Genomic DNA, 26,723 nt, shown 5'->3' with positions numbered 1-26,723 from the left:
ATTAATTAAATACTGTATTATGGAAGAGCATGCAAATATACAGGAAAATTTGGATTCGGCAGGAAAATAGAAAATGGAGATTACCTTTGGGAAGTGTATGGTATAAGTGTGAGGCAACCAGAAAAAAAAATGAAATTGTTTGAGATAATTTCTTTCTGGTGAATTCCCCCCCACCCCCACCGGGCCACAAAATTTATTGCAAACTCGACAGAAGCTGCATTCGCTGATTAATTGTGCATTTATCATTTCAGGATGTAAAGTTTTAAAAAGAGAAGATAATTATCACATCTCGTCAATAGCACCTTTTGAAAAATTTACTTTTGCTTCAGTTTGGCAATGTAGGATGTGGGTATTAAACTGTGAAGGGCAAATCGGCCTACTCCTTTATCCACAACTCATCATGCTGTATCATCAATCGTAATCAAGCTAAATCAATTGTGATTCCAATAACTCAAGTAATTCCTTTATACATTGTGCCACATGTAGTGAGAAACAAAAAGACCAAACTTAGCACCTGGGTCTGGATCCTGTTTAGGCCTCGGAACCAAAGAACCTGCCCTTTACGCAGTTCTCGCTCCGCATGATCAATTTCATCTTCCTCTGGCTCGGCTTCATTCGCCAAGAGCTGCCGCTCATCAGAGATTCCCACACCTGCCTCCTTGAGGAAAAACAGCCGCTTGGTAGGAATTGTGGTGATAAACTGTGGAACAGAAACAAAAAATAAAGTGAGTTGCAAATTTAGTCCATCAAACGTTTAATAAACAAAGACCGAAAAAATTTACAAACTCGATCCACCCTTCCTGTACCCATGACTTGCAACAATTGCTGAGAGACCATTCCCTATACATGTCGTTCACAAGTATTCAACCAGGCAAAACCGAGGACACAACAAAAGCAAAACTACAGAGTATTTAAACTGACGTAGAACTTTGGTTGAATGTATGGGATCTGGGTGTTCATGCGTGCAATTGAAACCGATTCAGTCTCAAAACCTGGTTTGTAAGACTGGTCACAGATGACTTCAACAAATGATTGATTCTACAGCTAGTTCATAGTTCTAATTCTAAAGTTGATCATGACTAATTTATTCTATAGTGCATTGTTGTCATACTGGAGTTCATATATTAAGTCCACAAATTATCCTAAAGTTCATAGTTATTGCAATAGAGTTCATAATAAATAAATAATTATTTAGTTCACAGTAAACAATTATATTGTTGCGGTTCTAGGAACCGCATGCCTCAAAGGCAATGGTATCCAACATATTGTTACGATGCCGGTGCGTCGGCCGCGAACCGACCGCTCTGACGGAGCCGCAGTTTCGAGTTGGCCCGACCGATCACCCAGAATATAGATCGCTGCCCAGATAAGTCCGAGTCGACGGGTCCTTGTACAAGAACCTAAATACGCCAATGGGCAGACCACGTGGGGTAGGGTCGATTGCCAATCTTCAATTTACCTAAATACCCACGTGATCGAACTATCGGGGTATTCCACTTTCGATGGAACTCGTACGGAACAAGCCGCTTAAGCAGCTTGTCCCATGCGCGATTCCGAGCGGCTTAATCGCCGAGAACCGTCGGTCCAAATGTCCCCCTTTTATGGCAAACCTATGGCTTTCTCACTCCCAACACACGAAATGCTCAGTCAATGAAAGAATCGACGCGACGACCTGAAAACATTTAACAATTGGGGTATTCATTAATAATAATGGGGAACTAGGGAAGCACGTAAGAGCAGAACTCTACTGACTATGCGAAATGCAATGCAAACATTTACAGCACACAAAGCACTTAACAATTTCCTACTTATTAGACGGGCCCACGGACACACGTACGCACACACACACACCCAAGAAATGGTGACTGAGGCCTTTAATAACGGGCTCCAGCTCGGAGGACAGGTGAGCTGAAACCCAGAACCTATCTCGAACCTCTCCACCTCGTGTGGTCTACAAGTTGTTCGGACTCGGGCTCCAGAGAGAGCAAGCTGGATCCAATCGCCGTGAGCCGAGATCCTTCCCGAGCTCCAGCGAATCTTCCCGCGCTTCTCAACACGTGTTGGTGAGGCGAGGCGCCGATCCTTCCCGTCGATGCGCCGCTTCCCCAAGGAATCACCTCCAAGATGAGGCCGATGAGTCGCACCAAGCCGGGAATCAAACGGAGAACAAAGAGCTCCACGAACCAATAAGAAGAAGAACCACCACCAGCAGCTCGAGCTGAGCAACCGGCTCAACTCTCTTCCAGACAAAGCAGCTCTCCAAAAAGTCTCCACCAGAGCCAAGCCGAGGCCGAAGCTCCCTGATCCATCCAACCCACTCGAACCAAGCAGGATCCGAAGGCCTGCTGAACAACCAAAGCAGAAAGCCTTCACAAGGCTTCCTCCCTAACCCAAGCCAAGCAGGACTCGATGGCCTGCTGAACAACCACTACTCCCGAACAAAGAAAGGATCTCCTCTTTATCCTTCTCCGCCCCCTCCCCTGCGCCCGGCGTGACTCATGCCCTCGTGATCCATCCCCTGCTCAACCACGGGTGCGAGGGAGTTGTTGACATCATGAATCACGGGACGGAAGGGCTCTTCTTCCTCTTCGCAGAAGAGGGGGAGGGACGTCTCCATTGTTCGCTCCCTAACTATTAAATCGATCCGCAGCGCATCTAATCGATTTCTAAACATTTAAACTTTGGTAGGTGAGCTATCTCGGGAACAAGCACTTATCGACATAGCTGACTTAAGGAACCTGTATGTTGTGTGCAATCGAATTCCCAAATTCCTAACAATATAGAGGTCCCAAGACAGTTATTCCATTAATATATGTTGAGATAGTCCCTTCCCTTTTGTCAAGTGGGTCAAATGGGACGTGCTTTGCAGGGATATCAGAGCTAGGTTTCCTCACACCACTAACCTTATTTCTACTCTCCTTTTCTGCTTATCCATGAGGTAAATCCGAATTTGCGTCCTCGCAGAAGCCAACATGTGTAGTACATGCCGCGAATGGGGGAGGGGAATACAAAGCCACAACAACACCATGAGCATCGACAGATCAGCTGCGAGGAAACAGCGATATCCACGAATGAACCAATGCCGCAAGCTCCAGATGATCGTATGACGTTTCCAATGATCTGGGATGAGATTGCCGGTTGCATTGAAAAGGCATACGAACAAATATCTCTAAAAGAGGCTGCACGGATTATGTTTTTCACAACACAGAAGCAAATAACCCAATATCGGCAAGAGCGTGGCTAGTAGCTTGGTGCCAATAGCTACATCGTTAGAGGCCGATAATAGGAAAACGACAACCATGCCACGTTGTGCACAATACAGGCGGTGCGTTCTGTTCGACCCATCTCTGGATTTAATTAGATCGGCATTCTCTTTTCCTTCCATTTCTCCATCTGACACATATCTATATCCTTTTTCACTCCAAACCTCCATCTAGTTATTATATCCGATCGTTCCCCTCAAATCCTGACACAGATCGGTGTTGGCCCCGTGCACACAAGAGCAGAATCGGACGAACGTGAGCGCTGACCATGTGCGCCATGGCGGATCCGCGTGTTCTGCGTGAAACATGCATGGATTTATCCTAACACTTTACCTTCGGTCCTCGCTGGCGGCTGCGGCTATTCCCCACAGACGGCGGGCATTTCCTCGCCTCTCCGGCCGGCGAAGCCGCGATCCGGCGGAGGCGTGCTGCGCGGTCCGGATCGCTCGGGCCGTGTGATGCATCGCGGAGCAGGCATTGATCAGCGCTAACCGGAGACGCCCGGGCAGGCATGCGGGACCGACGCCACCCTCGGCCGGTCGCCGGGGCACGGCCCGGGGGTTCTTGCAAAGCAATTCATGACGCGGAGTTCAGTGTGGGTGATTTCATATCATGTCATGAGGTAGGAGCGAGACATTTTCACGGCTTGGGGCCTCCTTGCCAGAAGTGGAATGTTGCCACTTCCGCCCAACGCGGCTGGGCCACGCGGGGGCCGGGCCAATCAGAGCGCCCAATTCGGGTGACGACGCATCGCTTCGGGGTGGCCCCCCGCCCCGTGCCGCGGGGCCGTTCGTTCTCTCTTGCCTTCTTCGTCTCCCAGGCGCGCTGGACTGCGTCATCGCCTGGACTCCGCCCACCTGTCGTCAATCGCCTGGACTCCACCCTCCCAGCTCAAGTCCCTCCTTCACACTAACGGTCGCGTCTTGACGCTAGCTGCACGAAGCCCCACGAAGCGAGAGAGGAAGCGCCAGCTGGAGGTATCGCATCATGGAGCAGCCCCCCAAACGTATTGGTGGCACGTTCGTGTAATCAAATGTACAATGTACGGAGAGACCGTAGCCTCAACTCCTCTCCCTTCTTGCTTCAATAGCTTCTCTTCATCGGGTTTTGTGTGTGCGTGCGTGCATGTTGTCCTGGCGTTTGTCCACGTAAGTTAAGATTGCAGAAGATTATTATTTCGCGTGAAGTCTGCTTTCATCAGTTGCTTGTAATATTGCCGCACCTCTCACCATTCTTTCTATCCCTGCATTACACACCCCAATAAAACTATTAAATGTGCCACATACCTTTCCTCACCCCCATTGTAAAGAAATCATCATGAGAAATTTCCCTGCTCATTTTCGTCTTTTCTTTCATTGATCCAGCATGGTCCGAATCCTAGCGTAGCCGGGACTTTATTCCCAACGATCCGTTCCTTTTAGCTAGTACGTCCTTGGCTGTGTCGCTCGGCGGCATCTAATCAGGTAAAGTGATCCGGTTCGGACAAGGCGTACCGAGGACGTGTTCTCCAGTAATTAAATCATGTGATTAGTTAGGTAGCCCGGTTAACCCATATACGGGAGGATCCCAGGTCACGCGGTTCAGTTATTGGCGTCCACAGTCTGTTAGCGACCCGCCGCGTCACGGAATTATCCGTGTGCGATGGCCTACAATTCCAGGGAGTCTGTTGGGAGCCGAGATAGCTTACCCCCCCCCCCCAGTGGTCTTCTCACCCGACCCCTGGTCCACAACAGTATCATTCCTAGTTATGATAAGAGTTCATCATCTTCGATAATAATAAATGTGAGTGTGTGTCAGTGTGTCTCGTCCATAACACAAAGACTATAAAACCTAGCAGCCTGAAGCTTTGCATGCATACTAGGGGAAATCCAAGGGAATGCATGAGTAAAAATTATGTGTTTGGGTTAATTAAAACATCCCTTTTGAAGATAATTAACGGCCTTATTTAATTATATCCTTCATCATGCGCATCCTCGGACACCTCGCTACCCCTCGACGGGGTCTTAATTTGCCATTTTTAATTTTTTGCCTGCTCTTGAAAAAATGTCTGGACTTGGAACAGGCCACAACGATGTATTAACAAAAAAGTTTTTTTTTCACTTTTCTCACTCATATCATTGAATGCCTCATCATTATACCTTCAAATCGCTGGATACATTGCAATGCTTATAAACACTCAGACGCCAGTGTTCGTGGCTGTATTTCATTTCGGCATATACGATAACCTCTACAATCTCTTAACCGTAACCTTTTTGTGTGATGTGCCTTCATCACATCCACTCGTCATTTCAACATCGATACATTTGCGGTTGCAACATTCGCAGATTCCATGCATTCATGGTTGATAATTATTTGCGACATGTTCCTACATTCGCGGGAAACTGCCCCGCGTTTTCGCTGCAATTTTTTGTTTTTCTCATGAGCCACGAGCATAACACAGTTCTGAAACATATCTTCCACGAGCCACACACAAATCAGCTGGATGTACGTTCAATATAATACTGACGCAAAAACGTATCCACGAGCCACGAACATGACCTGCTTCCTGTACGTGCATTGTAGTTTCACAGCATAAACATAGTTTCGCGGGATGTCTCACCAGTGTAACTCATCATTTCCCGTGATGCCATCCCCGATGAGTTACTTACAAAATGAAATCACTAACAGCATCTATTGATGTATCCAGTAATTACCAGGTTGCCGCATACAGACATTACACAATGGAAACATTCAGCGCATCTTAGTGTAAATCACCATCTTGCTACAAACAGCACCATCTGAGCCATTACATTTTGATTGAAAATGCACACCATAATCTGTCTGCAGATAGGAAAGATGTCATGTCCTGTGAGTTAATATAAAGAATGGAAACGTTGAACATATCCGTAAGTGTAATTAGCAACTAGCTACAAATGGACTAATTACACATTGACATTGCTCACCTCATCTATTATTATCAGCTGCCATATATAGCATCACCCATAAAAGTCCCTCACAAACAATGTGCAGACTACCCACCCCTCCCGCAGTTACCCACAATGCATGCATCAAGCTCATCAGGGAGCATGCCTCCATGGACCACGACGTAGCCAAGGCATTCCCCACAGAGCAAAACAGCCGGTTTCAAGGCCACAGAGGACCAGGTATCCCTTCTTCTCCGTGCAAACGCCGAAGGGGACCTCATGGTAAAGCCCATGATGTTCTACCATTCCCCAAACCCGCATGCACTGAATAACAAAAACAAGCAGGCGCTGCCCATGTATTGGAGAGCGAACAGGAAGGCGTGGGTGATGTCTGAACTTTTTATGGACTGGTTCCATACCTGTTTTGTTTCTTAGGTCAAGAGGTACCTGGCAGGAAAGAACCTTTCGTTCAAGGTACTCCTGCTGCTTGACAATGCTCCTGGCAACCCCACGGACCTGAACGGTGCATCTTCATCCTCATCTTCATGATCATCATCTTCATCATAATGCTATTTGTAAGCATCTTCAATGAAACTGTAATTGTGCATTTGTGATCGAAAACATTTTAAACTTTAAAAACTTTCCCCCTTGAACCAGGAACCGCTGCGAAACGATAACATTATCCACCTTGTCCCAATTATCTGACTTTGTTGGTGTCGCCATTTGTGGCCTTTTCATGAACTTGGAACTGCCACGAACCAATAACATTATCCCCCTTGTCTCCATTGTAACGATAAAACACTCGCAGCTTTTACCACGATATTCGCGAATTTTCGTCTATTTCCACTGCGTTTTCAAGAGATTTTCCCTGACGTTTGCGGTTTCAACTTTCATGGGGTTTTCTCAGAACGTATCCCCCGCTAATGTGAGAGTCCTGGTGTATGTGTGTGTGTGTGTATATATATATATATATATATATATATATATATATATATATATATATATATATATATATATATATATATATATATATATATATATATATATATATATATATATATATATATATATTGGGGAGAACAAGTATTTGATACACTGCCGATTTTGCAGGTTTTCCCACTTACAAAGCACGTAGAGGTCTGTAATTTTTATCAGAGGTACACTTCAACTATGAAAGACGGAATCGAAAACAAAAATCCTGAAAATCACATTGTATGATTTTTAAATAATTAATTTGCATTTTATTGCATGAAATAAGTATTTGATCACCGACCAACCAGTAAGAATTCCGGCTCTCACAGACCTGTTAGTTTTGTCTTCAAGAAGCCCTCCCATTCTCCACTCATTACCTGTATTAACTGCACCTGTTTGAACTCGTTATCTGCATAAAAGAGAGCTGTCCACACTCAATCAATCAGACTCCAACCTCTCCACAATGGGCAAGACCAGAGAGCTGTCTCAGGACATCAGGGACAAAAATTGTAGACTTGCACAAGGCTGGGATGGGCTACAGGACAATAGGCAAGCAGCTTGGTGAGAAGGCAACAACTGTTGGTGCAATTATTAGAAAATGGAAGAAGTTCAAGATAACAGTCAATCTCCCTCGGTCTGGGGCTCCATGCAAGATCTCACCTCATGGAGCCTCAATGATCATGAGAAAGGTGAGGGATCAGCCCAGAACTACACGGCAGGACCTGGTCAATGACCTGAAGAGAGCTGGGACCACAGTATCAAAGAAAACCATAAGTAACACACTACGCCGTCATGGATTAAAATCCTGCAGTGCACGCAAGGTCCCTCTGCTCAAGCCAGCGCATGTCCAGGCCTGTCTGAAGTTTGCCAATGACCATCTGGATGATCCAGAGGAGGAATGGGAGAAGGTCATATGGTCTGATGAGACCAAAACAAAGCTTTTTGGTTTAAACTCCACTCGCCGTGTTTGGAGGAAGAAGAAGGACGAGTACAACCCCAAGAACAACATCCCAACCGTGAAGCATGGAGGTGGAAACATCACTCTTTGGGGATGCTTTTCTGCAAAGGGGACAGGACGACTACACCGTATTGAGGGGAGGATGGATGGGGCCATGTATCGCGAGATCTTGGCCAACAACCTCCTTCCCTCAACAAGAACATTGAAGATGGGGCGTGGCTGGGTCTTCCAGCATGACGACCAGAAACACACAGCCAGGGCAACTAAGGAGTGGCTCCGTAAGAAGCATCTGAAGCTCCTGGAGTGGCCTAGCCAGTCTCCAGACCTGAACCCAATAGAAAATCTTTGGAGGGAGCTGAAAGTCTGTGTTGCCCAGCGACAGCCCCGAAACCTGAAGGATCTGGAGAAGATCTGTATGGAGGAGTGGGCCAAAATCCCTGCTGCAGTCTGTGCAAACCTGGTTAAGAACTACAGGGAATGTCTGATCTCTGTAATTGCAAACAAAGTTTTCTGTACCAAATATTAAGTTCTGTTTTTCTGATGTATAAAATATTTATTTCATGCAATAAAATGCATATTAATTATTTTAAAATCATACAATGTGATTTTCCGGATTTTTGTTTTAGATTCCGTCTTTCACAGTTGAAGTGTACCTCTGATAAAAATTACAGACCTCTACGTGCTTTGTAAGTGGGAAAACCTGCACAATCGGCAGTGTATCAAATACTTGTTCTCCCCACTGTATCTTGCAGCCTGGACTACAAAAACTGCCGATGATGTGGGCCCGTGCAAGGCCTGTGGACGGGTGTATTCTACCCGACCGCCTGATCTTCCTTGTCAGTGAGTGGATTTTCAACCTTGCAGGATTACCTCGTGTGAACATGGCAGGCTTGGTGATTTATTTAACGGATTATGCAATCGGAGAGCCAACGTGGTTATTCCCAACGTTCAGGTGGACTTCCCAGAGGGAGACACCATATCTGGTTTAGTTGCTTCTGAACCAGGGTAAGTTTTCAATGATGATGTTGATTACTAATCATGTTTGGAAGGATGAGGGGTTTGGGGGTGGGGGAGTGGGACCATATGGACCGAGTGCCATTATATATATATATATATATATATATATATATATATATATATATATATATATATATATATATATATATATATATATATATATATATATATATATATATATTTTCTGTTTGTTGGTTTCGTTGCCACAATAGAAGTTGGACTCGATTTTTGCCTCTATTGGTAAATTGGTAAAAGGAAGGTGTGTACTGTGTGTGTGTGGACTCTCCCTTGAGTGGGCATAAAATAGCACAAACCTGTCCCCATAGGAGTACTCCACACCCGAGGAACACACACCACAGCCACTCGTCAAGGCTGAGGCTTGAACAGCTGAAGGGTCGCCCCCCAAACTGCACGATGATGATCTGAGGGAAGGAAAGGTCAGCACCTCGGGTCTCTCTTGACACATGAAAACGGTACGCCACTTATCAGAGCTCCGATATCAAAATCTAATTACAATGGACGTCCATTAAGGAATTCGAATGCAATAAACGAATCAAAATGTCATTGTATTATCTCTCGCCATTTGTCATTGTGTGATTCATGTATTTTGTCTAGAAATATAAGGCAGCAGGATTAAATTACTCTTGGCCAGAGAAGCTGCAGCAGTCTGGACTGGTAAATGGACTGAAAATTGCAAGCATTACTCCTTTGCCATAACTGATGAAGGCCCATTGTAAACTTTACAAAATTGGTTGTTCAGTACCTAAAGTAAGTCATTTGTCACTTTATGATATCAAAATGAGCTGCTGTACCTTCAAACAAGCAACAAAAGGAGTCTTCAAGGGTCCACTAATCAAATCGCGTTATCTCTTCTGGAAGCATGACAATATTTTTGCCACTATAAGCCATCCTTTGTATTTCTCTCCATAATCATTGTCTGCTTCGATTAGTGTTTCCTTGGAAACCCTTCCATTGTGAAATGCTTTTGTAATACGACACTCAAGTTTGTCCACCTGTATCACGAATGTGCCCAGGACAATGGAGCAGAATATGGGGTTCCGATGAATTCCCTCGAACACATTTCGCTCTCCGTGGATCTTCCGAGCATTCACTTCATTGAAGAGCTGCATCATGACGAAGGTGTTGAATATAATCGTGTAGTGTTCAGAAGGTGGAGAATGCAGCGGAGCATTTCTTCCACTGTCGATGTTAAAGAATTTTTCACCTGTGAAGAAGCATCACAATTACATGTCTAATGACGTAATCATTATTCAAAGTTAATCATCGTACTCTGCTCCTCTTTAACCTTCTCATCGAATTTGATTTCACCCATCATACTATTAGTCATTCTTTCCTGTAAGCTTTCCTTGGGCATTAGGTGAGGTGGTTCAACGTTCAAGAGAAGTAAAGTGAAGTTAACAAAATGTGCAATAGCTTTAAGGTATTTCTGGACGACACATATGTTCAGTAATGCTTTAATGCCAAATATATATATATATATATATATATATATATATATATATATATATATATATATATATATATATATATATATATATATATATATATATTTTTTTTAGGGATAGGTACACAGCCATTTCAGAACATCTGCTTTCACAGCCCTCATCACTTTAGAACGCCATGATGCTACACAGATGATCTTTGGTTCGTTTGAAGAGCGATAACTCACATGTTGACATATCTAGACTATGGAGAGGGAAAGTGAGGGGAAAGGGGGTGGTGGTGATGTACTGTCGGACACTGACATTCGCGGGGGATATGTTCCTGAAAAATGCCGCGAATGTCGGGCCATTGTTTGAAATGTATTTATTTATTTATTTATTTTCATTCTTTTACGTGATCTAGTCTCGTGGAAGAGCAATGACGTAGAACAAATCAGGATACAACATAACAAAGGGAACGGAACAGCACAAGAAAGGGGGAAAAATCAACAGCGGGGCACCAAGTAGATGGTGATGGACAAACAAGGGGTGCAGGTAACAATGAGGACTAAGGGAGAACGCTAACAGTGGACAATATGTTCCGTATAAGCCAAATTGTGTTTGACCAGTTTGTGATTTTGTCAAGGTTGGTCTGAAGAGAGGGAAGAGGCTGCTGCCTGTCTGTCAGAAAGATGAGAAATGTCATGGGAGAGAGTGGAGTTATCAACAAAGAGAGAAAGAGGATTTTCCATAGAGTCAGTGAGATAATTGATGAAGATTAGGAATAATATTGGGCCGAGAACACTGCTTTGGGGTACTCCAGCATTGACAGGGAGAGGAGATTAAAAGGTTTCCTTCAGAGCCACACGTTTTCCATGAGAGGGGGGACGAAGTCTAATCCAAGAGTAGAGTTGGCCTTGGATTCCATAAGCACACAGTTTGGAGAAAAAAGCACGATGCCAGACTGTATCAAAAGCTCGATGTCCAGAGAGATGGACCTGATCTCATGTCTGATGTTGAGGCCCACCACCATTGTTGGGTGAGTAAAAGCAGCATGTCCAAGGTAGAGTGACCAGGTCTGAATCCAAACTGATGATCTGCAATGAGGCTGTTGGAGAAAAGGGGTGATTTTATGTCGCCTGCAATGATGGATTCCAAGACCTTGCTGATGATGGGAAGTAAGCTAATTGGTCTGTAGTTAAGGGGATCTGTTGTTGCACTTTTTTTTAGTATAATACTGTGATGTTAGCTGAATTTCAAAGAGATAGAAGATGACCGGTGGTAAATGGCAGGATGAAAAGGGCAGAGAGAGGAAGCGCAAGAGCAGCAGAGCAATTTTTTTAGGACACGTGAGCTGATGCTGTCCGGTCCAGTTGCAGAGTCAGAGTCGAGGGTTACCAGTAACTACTCCACCTACTCTGGTAGACCAGACACAGAGTCCAGGAGTAGTTGGGTGCAACTGGAAAATGTGGGAACAGAGAGCGAGGGGTTGGGAACAGAGCATTTTGAGCAAACAGAATTGAGGCATTCGGCCTTCTCATGAGTGGGAATCGGTTGTGGTGCCAGTTGAAGTGAGGGAAGGTATGGAAGGGTAGCATACACCAGAGACAGACTTGACAAGGTGCCCCCAGGTTTTAGAGGAGGGAGACAAGTTTGAAAGTTCATTCTTGAGATTGGACAGGTGTTTTTTTTTGTGGCTCTCCTGAGGGTCGACACACACACTTGTTGCAGACTTTGTGGAATGATCTGAGGTTGCCTCCGGTCGGATTTGCCTTCCAGGAGGAGAATGCAAGTTGTTTCAAGGCAACTGCCTCACTCCAGGATTCAGTTTACCAAGGGTGGGAGGATGGGTAAGATAATTGAAGACAAGATGGGAAGAATTAATGTTCTCTTCCAATGTTTTCTTCCCATTTTTATAATTTGTGGAGTAGCCTTCCTGAGGTAGTTCAATCCCACCTGTTCCTCCAGGTTCACTGACATCATATGCCATCAACCATCCCAACCCACAATCTTTCCTACCCCCATTGGGTCCCAACCCCAACCACCTCCTTGCAGGACTATGCATTTCCCTTCTCCTTAAAGCCCTGTCACACCTTGACGATTTAGCCAGCGTATGCCCGACGTATGAAAAATTTGGCTAAAACGCTGGCACACGTCAAATACGTTATGGGTAAGTTTGTATACATTAAGAGCACGCTGGCATACGTCGTAGTACGCCGAGCTATTAGACAAATTTTCCATGCTTGAAATTTTTTGACGTATGCCAGCGTATGACTCACACGTTCCGCATAACGCTGGCCATAAGTTGTAGGCACGTTACGCGATCGTTGACGCACGTCGACACACATTACTTGGAAGTTAATCATAAATCGAAACACGTCGAGGTAATGTTTAGCGTACCCAAAACTTATTTCTAACCTATGAGTAACGTGTTGTAGGCACGTTACGCGATCGTTGACACACGTCCACACATGTTACTTGTACGTTACTCATAAGTCGAAACACCTCAATGTAATGGTTTGCATCAGTGTTCCAGACTCCCTCTTTTTTGTTGTTGTTGTTTTTATTTTCCTTCGGTATGACGGTGATGTTAACACTTCGATTTCTAGTGCGATTATAAAATAATATAATTAATAGGCTGCTGCTCAACAATTGAAATCATAACCGCACTAGAAATCGAAGTGTCAACATCACCGTCATAACGAAGAAGGAAAAAAAAAAACCCAGGGAATCTGGAACACTGACGCTAACCATTACCTCGACGTGTTTCGACTTATGAGTAACGTACAAGTAACGTGTGTCGACGTGCGTCAACGATCACGTAACGTGCCTACAACTTATGCCAGCGTATGCGAAACGTGTGTCATATGCCGAGTACGTCGAGAAATTTTCAACATGCTGAAAATTTATCAGCGTATGACGACGTATGCCAGCATACTACGACGTATGCCAGCGTGCTCTTAACGTATACAAAACTTACCCATAACGTATTCGACGTGTGCCAGCTTGGTTCGGCAAATTTTTCATACGTCAGCATACGCTGGCTAAAACGTCAAGGTGTGACAGCGGCTTCACACTTCGATGTCTCGTGCGGTTATGATTTGAATCGTCGAGCCGCAGCCTATGAATAGCCTACGCCACGTGATCGTCGGCGATACGCTGCCACGCTATGCATAAGTTAGACTATCGTTGGGCATAGGTTGTGAACGCCGACAACACGCTCAGCATTCATTGGTATAAGTTATCTATATGTGATTGAAACGTTCTGTGTACGTTACTAATACGTCATGCATACGTCCAACATGTTATTATACGCCCAAAACTTAAAAAAAAACAGAAATAGTTCAGCGTACGCCAGCGTTTTACATACATTTTGAGACCTTGCCATATGCTGGCTAAAACGTCAAGTTGTGACAGCCCCTTTACCCCCTCCTCTGTTCATGTTAATTCATTGCCTTGCACATTGTATCGCCCTGTTGCCCAACTTCCCCAATGTTAGTACGTTGCCTTTTTTTAATCATGTTTCCTTGCTATTCCATGAGCCTAGATTTTGTATTTAAAAAAAAGGAAAGAAAGGTGGAGGTTATCTTTGAACCACCCTCATACAATAATACCCCAACAAACAATATCAGGTTAAACCAATGTTGGTCTCGTTTGAGCAGATCGTTCAAGCTGTGCCAATGTTGAGCTAAAATGATGTTTGTTCTTTTAGTCAGTCATTCATGCTCTCCCATTATCATACCGTTGCACAAAATTAAATGAGGCCAATGTTAAAATGCACTACACGACTCTACTAATTGAATACCAGCAAATAGCAAAGTGAAGATGATGACCAACTGGTACACTCCATGACCCAATATGTTCTTCATCATAGTCCGTGAAACCAGTGGGTTGTTACGTCCGTACGGACGACGCAGCAGCAACGACTCTGTTGGTGGTTCTGTAGCGAGTGCGAGTGATGCAAACGTGTCCATAATCAGGTTTACCCACAGCATCTGCACGGCCTTTAAAGGGGAATCCTGGAACGTAGACAGACACTTGTGGCATACCACACACAAGAAGAAACATGTATGGACTGTTATTTCATCAAAACTCAACCAAACAAGTGCAGCTGTACAAAAAAAAAACACAAAAAAACAGGATAATTTTGTGAGGACTTAAGGACCATGAGATATATCAGCTTGCTATTTTGTGAAGCCTGAGGCTATCTTACAAAACCTATTGTAAGACAATAGCTGGTACCGGACCAGGCCAATTGTCAGATGAAGTGAAGCTTTTACATGAGATGTAGCACCAGTTAAGGACGAGCATCAAGCAATTAATAGTGGCAGACGAGGGCTAATGCGGCAGATGAAGCCAAGCGATAGACATGGACTCAAACTAGGTGAGGCCAAAGAGTCAAACAAGGCCTATTGTGAGGCAAAGCTTTGCACCAAAATCAGTCACATACCTGTGTGATGCAAGCACCAGTGAAGGCCACGGTGACTGCCACAATATTGACAGTGAGCTGAAACTGCAGGAATTTAGAGATGGAATCGTAAACATTCCGGCCCCACATCACTGCTTTCACGATGCTGCTAAAGTTGTCATCTGTCAGGATGATGTCAGATGCCTCCTTGGCAACATCTGTGCCAGCAATCCCCTGTCAAAATATGGGTGGAACCAGGGGTTAAGAGTGTTTACCCATAACTTAATTACTGCGTTCATGCATTGGCGAGTTGTAGAGTTTGCAAGTTCAACCTAGAATTATTAGGAATTACAATTTCAATCTAGAACGGCACTTGATGGGGGTGCGTACCTTTGCCAGGCTGAACAGTTTACGTTTTGTATCCCGGTGATAAGCCCGATCTGCAACCGGACCTTAACCAAATCAAATCTGCTTGTTCTTGTCACCTGACCAACTCATCCACAAAGTTTTGTAATCCGTCCACAACTTTTTGAAATATCATGCTATGTATCATGTTTGGCCCCATCTCTCAATGGTGAAGAATCACTTAAAGATAAAAAAAATTCTCGCAGCCGGATCCAGATCCAGATCTTCACCAAATCAAATGAATTCGTCCTCGTCACACCCAACCTGCCCACAAAATTTCGTCCGAATCCATCCATAATATTTTGAGATATCCTGCTCACAGACAAACAGACAGACAAACAGTGGTGAAAACGTCACAGGACATTATGCCGACGTCACAGTACCATTTTTACAATTCCACATAATTTCGACATTCTGCTCAGACACAATGCAAATATAAATGAAAACTAGACATGCATCCAACCAATGAAAAGCTGTCCAGAGATGACAAAACAGCCATTGAGAGTATATTACGAGATGGAGGTGAAATAACAATTTACATCGTGTACGCCTGTATTTTTTTCATTGAGATCGAGTACAACGAAGAATATATTTCGTAGAAATATCGCCCTCTCACCATGGCAAAGCCAACATCAGCCTTCTTCAGTGCGGGGCCGTCGTTTGTGCCATCTCCGGTCACAGCTACGACCTGCCGCTGCTCCACACAGGTGCTGTCAATGATGCCTACAGTGCGAGAGCGGATAAAACAAAACATCCTCAAAGTGGTTAACCTTCTGATGGTTACAAGACCTTATTCTGGCAAAACCTTGCAGTCAGCGGCACCACTTCCACAAGTGAAGAGAATGGATACGAGGGACTCGGACAAAGTTACCTTTAACGAGTGTGTGCTTGTCCGTAGGTGAGGAACGTGCGAGAACACGCAACTTGGGCCAGATCTTATCGATTCGTTCTTGCTCCACCTGCCAAGTAAAGCAATAAAATGTTTCATAGTGGTAGACAGATATTAATTCTTAGATTGAAAGCACTCTATGTGATATGACTTTCAACATATTTGATGACTCGCAAAAGTGCCCGTCCCCGGTGACGGGAAAAGCAAGCAAGAGTAACTCTCCCCAGTGATGGGAAAAGTTCAAGTTAATCTATCAATATAAAATATTTCATGGAACTTTAAAAGGTTAATTGTGTTGCACTCTTGATTTCACTCAGAGCCAGAGCTCTGAGCCGCTTGTGCAACGCACTGCAAAATGGTGGGGCAACATCAGGTAGCGGAGGTTCAATTTCTCTCCAAAAGAGGGCAAAATATCCTGCTTGCAAAATCAAATTTGGCATCAACGTTATTCATGCCTGCTCTCCCGTCATTTCAGAAGTGAATGGTGAGCTTTTAAGACACAGTGTGGGACGTGGCCCCCGTAAACAGGAGACAGACGAACGCATGGACAGACACCATGGTTCGCAATATATAAAAGATGACTTTCCTTTGAAGGAACTTCAACAGAGAAAGAGACCATTCGGCCCATCAGACCTGCACAATGGTTGCCAACCTATGACAGTTTTTTTGTATACAGTCAAGGCTCATGGAAGAGCGAGAACACTGAACGGATCAGGATGTAACAGGACAAAAGGAACAGCGAGAGGGAAGTGGGGACATCAACAGCAGAGTTGAAGGACAAAATAGATGGAGACTTAGACAAACAATGGGTGTGGGGAAGAATGGGATGGACAGGATGGATACAGAAGATGGATACTCCCCACCCTCTCTCCTCCGTCTCTCTCTCCCCCTTCTCTCTCTCTCTCTCTCCCTCCTGTCTCTCTTGCCCATTAGCTCTCTCTCCCTCCCCTCTCTCCTCCACTCATAATATGGCCGTGCTCTGTCCTATTTAAATGTTGAGCGTCAAGCAAGGAAGCAACAGGCACCATTTTTGAAGTCCTTGATATAACTTTACTTGGCCATAGTTTGAAATGCTAACCTCCTCGACTCAGAGACGACGCTCTAACTCTTAACGACATGCATCATCGAGTCCACTAAATATTAACCTTAAGTTTATTTTGCACCTCTTTGAAGTTTTTATTAAACGTTATTTTTAGGTCACAATGCTAAAAAGATTGCCAGTATAGGCTACTGTTATTAACAACACTGACATGGTTTGTTCAACTTTGTGATAAACCGAAGGTCGTATCTTCAACGCATTGTTCAACAAACTGATTCCATGTTGTGTTTATTCGTTTAAAATGCATCTCATTTGGTGCCATGCTCTTATTATGGTTGCATGTTGAGCTCTGCCTGTTGTTTACCTTTCAAACGCAGCACGGGAAGCAGCCACCGGAAATGAGAGACAGCCAAACGTACGGACAAATGCCGCTGTTGGCGTTATATTAAAGATTCAGTTTCCTCTAATTCTGGACTTTGCCTTTCTTTCTTTGTCAACATTTTAGTTTCTTTTTTGGCTGACAGCAAAGCTCAGAGGCACTACCAGAGCTGGATTTAAGTTCAACAGCTCCCGGGACATTCGAGTAGTAGAGCCCACCACCGCTACTAATCTTGACATGTAAATCTATAAACATTTCACTGCAGAATGACCACTCGGTAGAGAGCATACCTCCGCCAAGCTGATTAGTTTACGTTTTGTATCCCACTGATAGGCCAGATCTGGATTCTGACCTGAACTAAAATTTAATCGGATTGTTCTTGTCACCTAACCAACTCATCCAGCAAGTTTCGTCCAAATCCGTCCCAAACTTTTTGAGATATCGTACAATATATCATTTTACCCCAATCTCTCAATGATGAAGAATCACTTAGAAAATTATTCGATCCGGATCCAGACTTGGATCTTCACCAACATTGAAACATTTCGTCCTTGTGACATACCCAAGCTCTCCGCTAAATTTCGTCCAAGTCCATCGACAACTTTTTGAGATATCCTGTTCACAAACAGACATGGGTGAAAACATAACCTCCGTCTACCTTCGGTGGGTAATTATCATGTAGAGTTTAACATAAAGTGATATCGAATTGATAAAGTGATTTTGATGGAACGGCAACACAAATTTATCAAAAACTGGATGGGGAAAGTCGAATTACCAGCCTGACATAGCAGATGTGACCCCACATACCACTTCCCTGGCTCTGCTACCTTTGAGTCAACAAGGAAATAAATAATACTAGGTTTGTAAATAAATAAATGTATAGTGTGTTTTTCGTATTTGTTTTTTGTGGGCCCCCTGGACAAATGTCCTGTCCTTCCTTAAATCCGGCCCTGGCCACCACTACTCGCCTCCAAGTTGTCTAGTCTGGGTTCATCCCACGCAAAGGAGGATAAGACTCCAAAGTAAAATGGAAAACTCGTCTTAACTATAACAGCACTCGTAGAGAGCATTGTCTCGCCTCGTGCGTTCATTCTCAACAAAAATACCGTTGTTAACTGAACATACGACTATTATGGCCCGTATACCCATATCATGCTCATACATGCACACTATTATATCACATAGTTTCTTGGCATTGGTTCTAAACGTCATAAGTTTAATTCTTCACTCACATCGGGTCATACATCAGATATATGAAGTTTCAGATTTTGGGGATAAGAATTTAAATTCAACCAATTGTGGTTGGAATACCACTTCTCTGATGACATCGTTATTAGTCCGGCAGCCAAGGGGAGTGACCCCTAATTCTCTGATATAGATTTTTCCTCTGCTGATTATTCATCTTTGGGGTGTATATAATGAGATCTAGGGTGGTGTGGACCTGTCACCCTTGAGAAATTTTAAATATTCAAGATGGCTGCCACGAAGGACTAAAATTCTAAAATTCCTATTATTTTAATGTTTTCTGCCATAAAGCAATGATACTTTGGCCAAGATATATGTTTTTGTGTCAAATGGATTCAATAGAAAGGGTTTGAGAAGTATTGGATGTACCGTTGCTATGGTAATTAATCAATATGGCTACCATAAATGCGGTAAAAATGGCAAAACTGGCATAACGTCCAAGATAATATGAATAGAACATTCTTTGTATTTCCTAGATATATAACATTGACTACAATAAATTTGATAAAAAGGATGAATGAGTTTAAGATTTTCTGTTGCCATGGTAACCACCTTAAATAGCTTCCAAAATGACCGCTTTGATGGCCGAAACTAAACAACAAAGATGAACAACAAAAGAGCAGTATGATTTGTTCCTGGATATTATCATTTCGGGCCAAACAAGATGACCACAGGAAATGCTATCAGATTGACCACAGAGATTGCAAAGAATATCAAAAATGGAATTGCATCGAGAATACCATAGATTACATGTAGGTGAAAACTGCCATTAAAGAAACTACGTGAGCACACACGAATGTTCGTGTTGGAAAACCATCTATCTTCAGCTGTCAGAGGAGTCAAGATGTATCTACATGTATCTTAGCCCTCATTATCTGCACAGGTTCAAGATTTGGCTTGCAGGCATTTCAGTTTAGAGTGGTGTCACAAAATTAATGTTCTGACACAATGGGTCATTGTGTATTTGCAGATGGATACAGATGTGTATACGTCCCCGGGTTCAGTTGAGAGACATCTAATCATTTTCGTCATCGCAGTCTGCCTGTATAACCTGCTTTGTTCTTTCATTGAAACAACCATGGCCACCCTGATATGCTCAGAACACTGAGCCGGCAAGGTTTGCACTGTTGCAACCACATATTTGTGTCTTGCATGGGATCTCACTACTGCAAGAACATCTGACGAGTTTCAGTAAATCATCTGGTGATAGGGGGATGTCACTGGAAATAGTTGTTGGGAAAAGTGTTTTGGAGCCATCTTCCCGTGACCATCCAAATGCTGTTGGATGCATTCTCGGTGGATCTGGTTGCAGTGCATTCCTCCAGACTGCCACCTGAAGGTGAGCGCGGGCCACATTTTCCTTGAATGCCTCATTTGTTGGAGGTAAGGTAGCCAGCTTTGGTGCACCAGCCACACTCCGGCCCACTTTGCTTACCCACATTTTCTGGCGTGCCTCTGTCAATGATGTACATTTAGTCTGGCCATAACAGGCCAGAATGAATGGTGTTGCCTGTGAGGTGACCTGCGACAGAACACGACTTGTGTCACCTTTATAGCTTAGGGCATGAACACCAGCTCTCAAGACTCTGAGTGCCACAGCCTTTCCAATTCCGAAGTATGTTGCCATTGTATCGCAACCAGTGAGTCCATGTGTTGCTAACAGGTCTGGGATGATTTCACGATGCTGGTCAACGGTGGCATTGATATCAATCACTGCACAACCATGAATTGGCGAAACTATCAAGACAGAGGGTTGAAGCTGGTATGCCACCTTGGCAACAGAAATGAAGCAGAAGAACAAAGATGTCAGTGTCGCCTGCAACCACAAGCACTTTCTTAGCCTTCACCTCTGTCACTTGTTGAACAATCATGGTATCCTCCTCCTCCTGCGTTGTTTTCATGTCCTGGCGCTTGATGATGACACCACTATTAATCTCCACTGGCACAGGGTCACTTCCAGTGAGAACAAGCTTGTGCTGTGTGAAGTCATCCTTGTGGGATGCCATGTCCTCAAGTATTCGGTCGATGAGTTGTATCTTGTTTCTGGTGACAGTCAGCATGACCTTCTGTGGAAGTAGATCTTCAAGTTCTCATTTTCAGCAAGCTGTGATTCAAGTTCTACATGCAAGGTGTCCCCATAAACGTTGCTTGCATTGATAATCGTTTCTATTCGTGCCACACCAGTAGTCTCTGAGAGCAATGTTTTCTCATCACACTCAGTGCCATACCGGAACTTAGACGCAGCCCTGCTCCATGGTTTAGCTCTAGATTAAAACAAAGAAAGAAAATATTAATCAAGTATTAATGTTGACAATTTTAGGGAGAGAAAGAATGCTCTGTACACGTCACATCATGTCATTCCAACTTTAGACTCCTATTGTCATCAGAATATCTGAAACGTAATGGTAATTAATGTGATATTAGTAGAAAAAACATGTTTATCAAAACGTTACAGTACCCATTATGGTAGCATCTTTGTGGTCACCATGGCAACATCAAACAGTTTATTTATCATATCCATCCCATCATGATCTAAGGGTTAGAAAATATTTAACTAAGGCCAAAAATGTACGGTTTTATGTTATATATCTTTAACACTTATTTCAAACATCCGAATGGTCATTTTAGATGGTTACCATGGCAACAGAAAATCCTAACTCATCAAACCTATTTTATCCAATACATTGTGGTCATTAGCATATACCTACAAAATAAAAACAATGCTCTAATAAACATTTTCTTGAAATTTATGGCAGTTTTGCCATTTTTACCACCTTTTACCGACTTAATGGTAGCCATATTGCTAGTTACCAAAGGAACGGTACATCCAATACTTCTCAAACGGTTTCTATCGAAATTATTGGACCCCAAAACGTATATATATATATATATATATATATATATATATATATATATATATATATATATATATATATATATTATATTGGCATAAAAATCATTGATCTATGGCAGAAAACATTGGAATCATGGGAATTTTCGAATTTTGGTCCTTCGTGGCAGCCATCTTGGACGCCATCTTGAATATTTAAAATTTCTCAAGGGTGACCTGTCCACAGCACCCGAGATCTCATTATATACACCCCAATGATAAATTAATCAGCAGAGAAAAAAACTATATCAGACATTTTGGGGTTAGTGGGAAATTTGGCCTTTGGCTGCCGGACTATATCACTATATATATATATATATATATATATATATATATATATATATATATATATATATATATATATATATATATATATATATATATATATATATATATATCCAATGGGGAGTTGATGACATATATCAAGTTTCTATTTTTTTCGTTGAGTGGTTTTGGAGAAAATGATGTCAATTTTGTTTTCCTTTAATGCAATATTGCTGCCATATCATGTGATCTATGGCATCAGAGTTAGCAATGAAATATTATCCATAGGGAGTTTAAGGTATCACATGGATTGGACAAGCAGTTGCAGAGAAAAGCATTTTTAAAGCAAAAATATATAGATGCGGACGGACACACACACACACACACACACACACACACACACACACACACACACACACACACACACACACACACACACACACACACACACACACACACACACACACACACACACACACACACACACACACACACACAGTCAGGGGCACTGCAATAGCCTCACATCCCCTTCCAGGTGAGACTAATCATGAGGGCTGGAGACATCGCTCCAACGAAGGGTTAATGCACTTCGTCAGCCAGCCAACATAAACTATCTTTCCAATGCATGGCATCTTGTTACTACAAGCAAACAACCAAGCCTGGCCCCTTCTTTCTGTTCCAGTTAATGTTGCCAAGGGGGTTGACATTGCCGCCATAGCTGTTTCAGTGTCAAAAAACGAGTAAACAAAATGGTGGCCAAAAGGACCCATTTCAAAGGAATGGGTGTTCGTTTTCCCCTTCAACAGTGTTGTTTCTCTTGGTCATGGTGTCGTTGTGTCGGTTTTCTTGGTCTGTGATGACAATGGTTACTCATTGGAAGTTGTGCAGTCAAAAACTGTAGTACTATATGATACCTATCAGAATATTTTACAAAAAAAAAAAAACTTTAGAAATATGGTTGACCAGGCAATGCCACATTTAGCCAGTTAACCCGTGTCATCCGCGTTCATTTATTCATTCATCTATTGTCTACAAATATGGTATTTATAAATTCAATGCATTTCCATATCATACTGGTGTATTCAAATTTCATGATTTATTATTACCTCTTTTACAGAAGTCTGCATGTGTACCTGACCGACGGGCAACCATGGAACCTGTTTCTGGATTGAAATGTAAACGGAAAACATTTGACAAGTTGTAGATGGACGCATATGATTAGGAGATATGGAGTCAACAGATCTTTTGCAGAAGCTAGCAGAACTGACTGACGATGACTGGTCCGAGGGTGCGTTTGTCTGGCAGAGATCATGTTCTGGGAATTTCAGCACAAAAACTAGACTTGAATGATTGCCTCAGAAATCAAACGGATTCATCACAAGCTGGAGATTCAGCCACTGAACAGGACCAAGCAGCAGTGAGACAATCAAGATCATTGTCCATGTCGGTGATGAACTGAGAATTATGTATGTTCTTCCAGAACCCTGGAAAAAGATGGTTTGCGAAATGTGTCTACGTTCAGCATGTCCCAGAAAGTAGTCGATCTTGCAGTAAAATGATGTCACGATGCGAGTCAGATTGGCAGGAGCTGTTGGAAACCTCTGCACAGCAGAAGGTAAATATCACATGGAGTGTTGGGTTATGTTTCAGCGACACATCAAAAAACTCCAAGGAACCAACACTGACCATTAGATGTGTTTTGATATGGTGCAAGGATTATCCCAGGGACATGTTTATGATACGTCTGTTGTGTGGCACCAATATCAGGATATATGTCACAGTAGCTTGCAAGCTATTTGTCCAAAGTATTTATCGAGAAGACTTATATGATGACATGAAAAAGGTAATCGGCCCCAGGTGCAGCACTGTTCATCCACTGGGCCAAACAACACCATCGTTGCTGTGTACCCAAGTGACCTGAAGAACATGGCCGAAGCACGTGCACACAAAAACCGATGGGACGCTGAAGTCCAATGCGAAATCTGACCTACTTGGCATTCTCGTTGCAGGTATACAGATAGAGGAGACACCAATCTCCCAAGACCTCGTCAACCCCATGATTGGTACTTGTGTGCTTGTGGATGGGCATGCCATTATTCAAAGCTTGGGGAAACCTGTTGCCTGCAAGTCATTTGGCGATTATACAGATGCCTTCGCTCTCTCCATATTTGCCCATTTCACTCATGATGCTACCAGAATAGATGTTATCTTTGACAGATATATTGGCTCACACTCCATCAGAAGGGAAAGATGCCCATCCTCAAGGTTATCAGTCACGGCAAAGTTCCAGATACGAATTGTGCCCACACCCCAGGTATGGGCGCAGTTCATATCTCTATGCGAGAACAGAGCAGATCATGCTGCATTCCTATCCAATGATTTGATGAGGTGATGTGAAGACGTGCCTAATGGCTGTGAATTGGTAGTTGAAGAGGATTTGCTTCTGCTGAGGAAGCTTCATCCACAACCAGGGGTACCTTGACCAGTCTGGTCTGTGATCATAACGAAGCGGACACACACATCATTCTCCATGGGCTCGAAGCTATAAACATGGGGTGTAAGCATGTCATGGTATTTTGCAGAGATACTGATGTCTTGATTCTTCTACTTCACTTCTTTCAAGGAACTCCTGTTTGGATATTTAGTGTAACCGCTCATGATAGACGTTGCTACTCTGTTAGATGATGAGATTTCTGAAAAATTATCACATCTGGTTCAGGAGAACCTTTTGGGATTCCATGCACTGACTGATTCAGTCACAACATCTTCTTTCACGGAATTTGGCAAAAAAAAAAAAACTTGCCGGAGTGTTCAACAAACATCCACATCTCTTGAATGGAGTTGGTCATGATGGTTCAACAGAAGAAATTGAAGAGTTTGTCTGCTGCCTGTGCTCGGCTCCGAACTACAATGCTCGGGTTGACATAGCGAGGCTTGACGTGTTCAGGAAGGGGAAAAAGAAGATGGAAAAATGTTCCACCAATGAAGGATGCTCTCCAGTTACATTATGCAAGGGCTCATGCCAGGGCCAAAGTGCGGTTGAGGACTGATAATTGCAGCAATCGAGAGAATGTTGGATTGCCATCATCAACAGTAGGATGGAGAGAAACAGAAGATGGACTGGAAGTTGTCTGGATGATTCTGCCTGCTGTGCCCATGGTCTGTCGAGCTTGTATCTTGCGACAACAAGGAGAAGTGCAAAACGGCTCCCTGCACAAGTACAAAATCACAGCAAATATGCATCCCTGCCAGTGGATGTGATGCAGAAGAATGCTGCATTCCCATAGCAAATTGTTGATACACCCTGAAGTGGTACTCAGACTCGAATAGGGGTGATATGATGGATGAGAACATTCATACCGAGACATTTTTTGCAAATGTGTGATGCACTACGTCGTTATTTTGCCGTCACATGTCAGTTTTTGCAATTAACACATGATTAGATTGTAATCTTGTTGTTGGATTCTGAGTCCTTGACCCTTAAAACATAAATCGACACCAAGATCGGCAACGTCGTTGAAGTTGTCGTGATTCTACGGCTCCTTCTTCATCACAAAGGGTCGATACGATGGCCATTTTGAATTGCATCATTTATACCGTATATGGCGATCTGGGAAAGTGTCGACCATCCAGGTGTTGATTCTGACCATATAAGTGTCACATCTGGGCAGTTAGTTTGCTTGTAACAAAGAGATGTCATCTCACCAAAAATTTAATTCTCGTTCCAGGGATTGGCGAGCTGACGAACTCAGCTTCCATTGCTTCCCACAGTGGTTAGCATACCTCCACCAATCACGCGATTCCGTCCATTGGCCAGGATACGACTACAAAACTCGCCTTCTGATGGGCAGCAGTTCGGACAAAGCAGAATCAAATATGTCGTTCTTCAGTCGATGTTAAAACCAGCTGTCCCATTTGCTAATACTTGCAAGTGGATGTTAAAGACCCCCATGGTACTTTTTAGAAAAAGAGTAGGCCATGATGTTGCAGTATACCCTGGTGAAATTCCATATTCCTTGACCGTTGCTTGAAGGGCAACTGCAAACCACCCAATGCATTCCCTGCCTTCTGGCTGCAATGTACTGTATCCTTGTCAGGAAAAGGTCTCCTTGTCGCCTGTCTCCTTTGGCAGCAATGTCTCCTTGTCGAAATTCCACATTCCTTAACCATTGCTTGGAAGGCAACTTCAACCCCCCAAAGTATTCCCTCCTCAGAGATTCCTTTGGCAGAAATGTATCCATCCATCCATCGGGACCATACTCTGTGCAGAACGTTGGTGCTGCCTAAGCAGTCTCCTTGGCTATTGGACACAATCCTGGACGGGTTGCCACTCCGACACAGGATACCAGCATGCTGGCACTCATTTTGCCGACCTCGGAAGGATAACAGCTGGAGTCAACCCCACCTGGTATTAATTCAACGGGAGAGCGGGATTTGAACTCGTGATCCTTGGATCCCAAGCCGACCACCCGAACCATTAATCCAACACCAAGCATACAGAAATGTATCTCTGTCAGGAAAGTGAAACTTTGGATTTTATTTTTGTATCCAAACATCCTTTTATCTAATACCTCCACCACCGAAGGTGGACGGGTTATGTTTTCACCCCCGTCTGTCTTTCTGTCTGTCTGTTCATCTGTTTTGTTGTC

General features: G+C 43.5%; 1 protein-coding gene and 1 pseudogene across 8 annotated transcripts in view; both read right to left on the bottom strand.

The window, feature by feature from the left end:
• LOC147008839 (plasma membrane calcium-transporting ATPase 2-like) overlaps positions 1–26,723 on the bottom strand; it is a 174,206-nt gene that overhangs the window by 9,989 nt on the left and 137,494 nt on the right. For all 8 annotated transcript variants that reach the window (XM_085864280.1, XM_085864281.1, XM_085864283.1 and 5 more), the window contains 7 exons: positions 16,240–16,327; positions 15,985–16,091; positions 15,006–15,197; positions 14,361–14,574; positions 10,127–10,338; positions 9,428–9,535; positions 515–700 (listed from right to left, as the gene is read on the bottom strand). In XM_085864280.1, coding sequence (XP_085720406.1) covers positions 515–700; positions 9,428–9,535; positions 10,127–10,338; positions 14,361–14,574; positions 15,006–15,197; positions 15,985–16,091; positions 16,240–16,327 — 1,107 coding nt within the window. The remainder of the gene's footprint in view (positions 1–514; positions 701–9,427; positions 9,536–10,126; positions 10,339–14,360; positions 14,575–15,005; positions 15,198–15,984; positions 16,092–16,239; positions 16,328–26,723) is intronic.
• Positions 19,358–21,710, bottom strand: LOC147008841 (uncharacterized; annotated as a pseudogene).

Source organism: Eptatretus burgeri, chromosome 18 (assembly GCF_056783735.1).
Source record: "Eptatretus burgeri isolate ZD-2024b chromosome 18, Ebu_testis_v1, whole genome shotgun sequence".
Lineage (NCBI taxonomy): Eukaryota > Metazoa > Chordata > Myxini > Myxiniformes > Myxinidae > Eptatretus > Eptatretus burgeri.
Note: the sequence above shows the minus strand (reverse complement) of the source record. Positions and strands in the feature narration are given on the sequence as shown.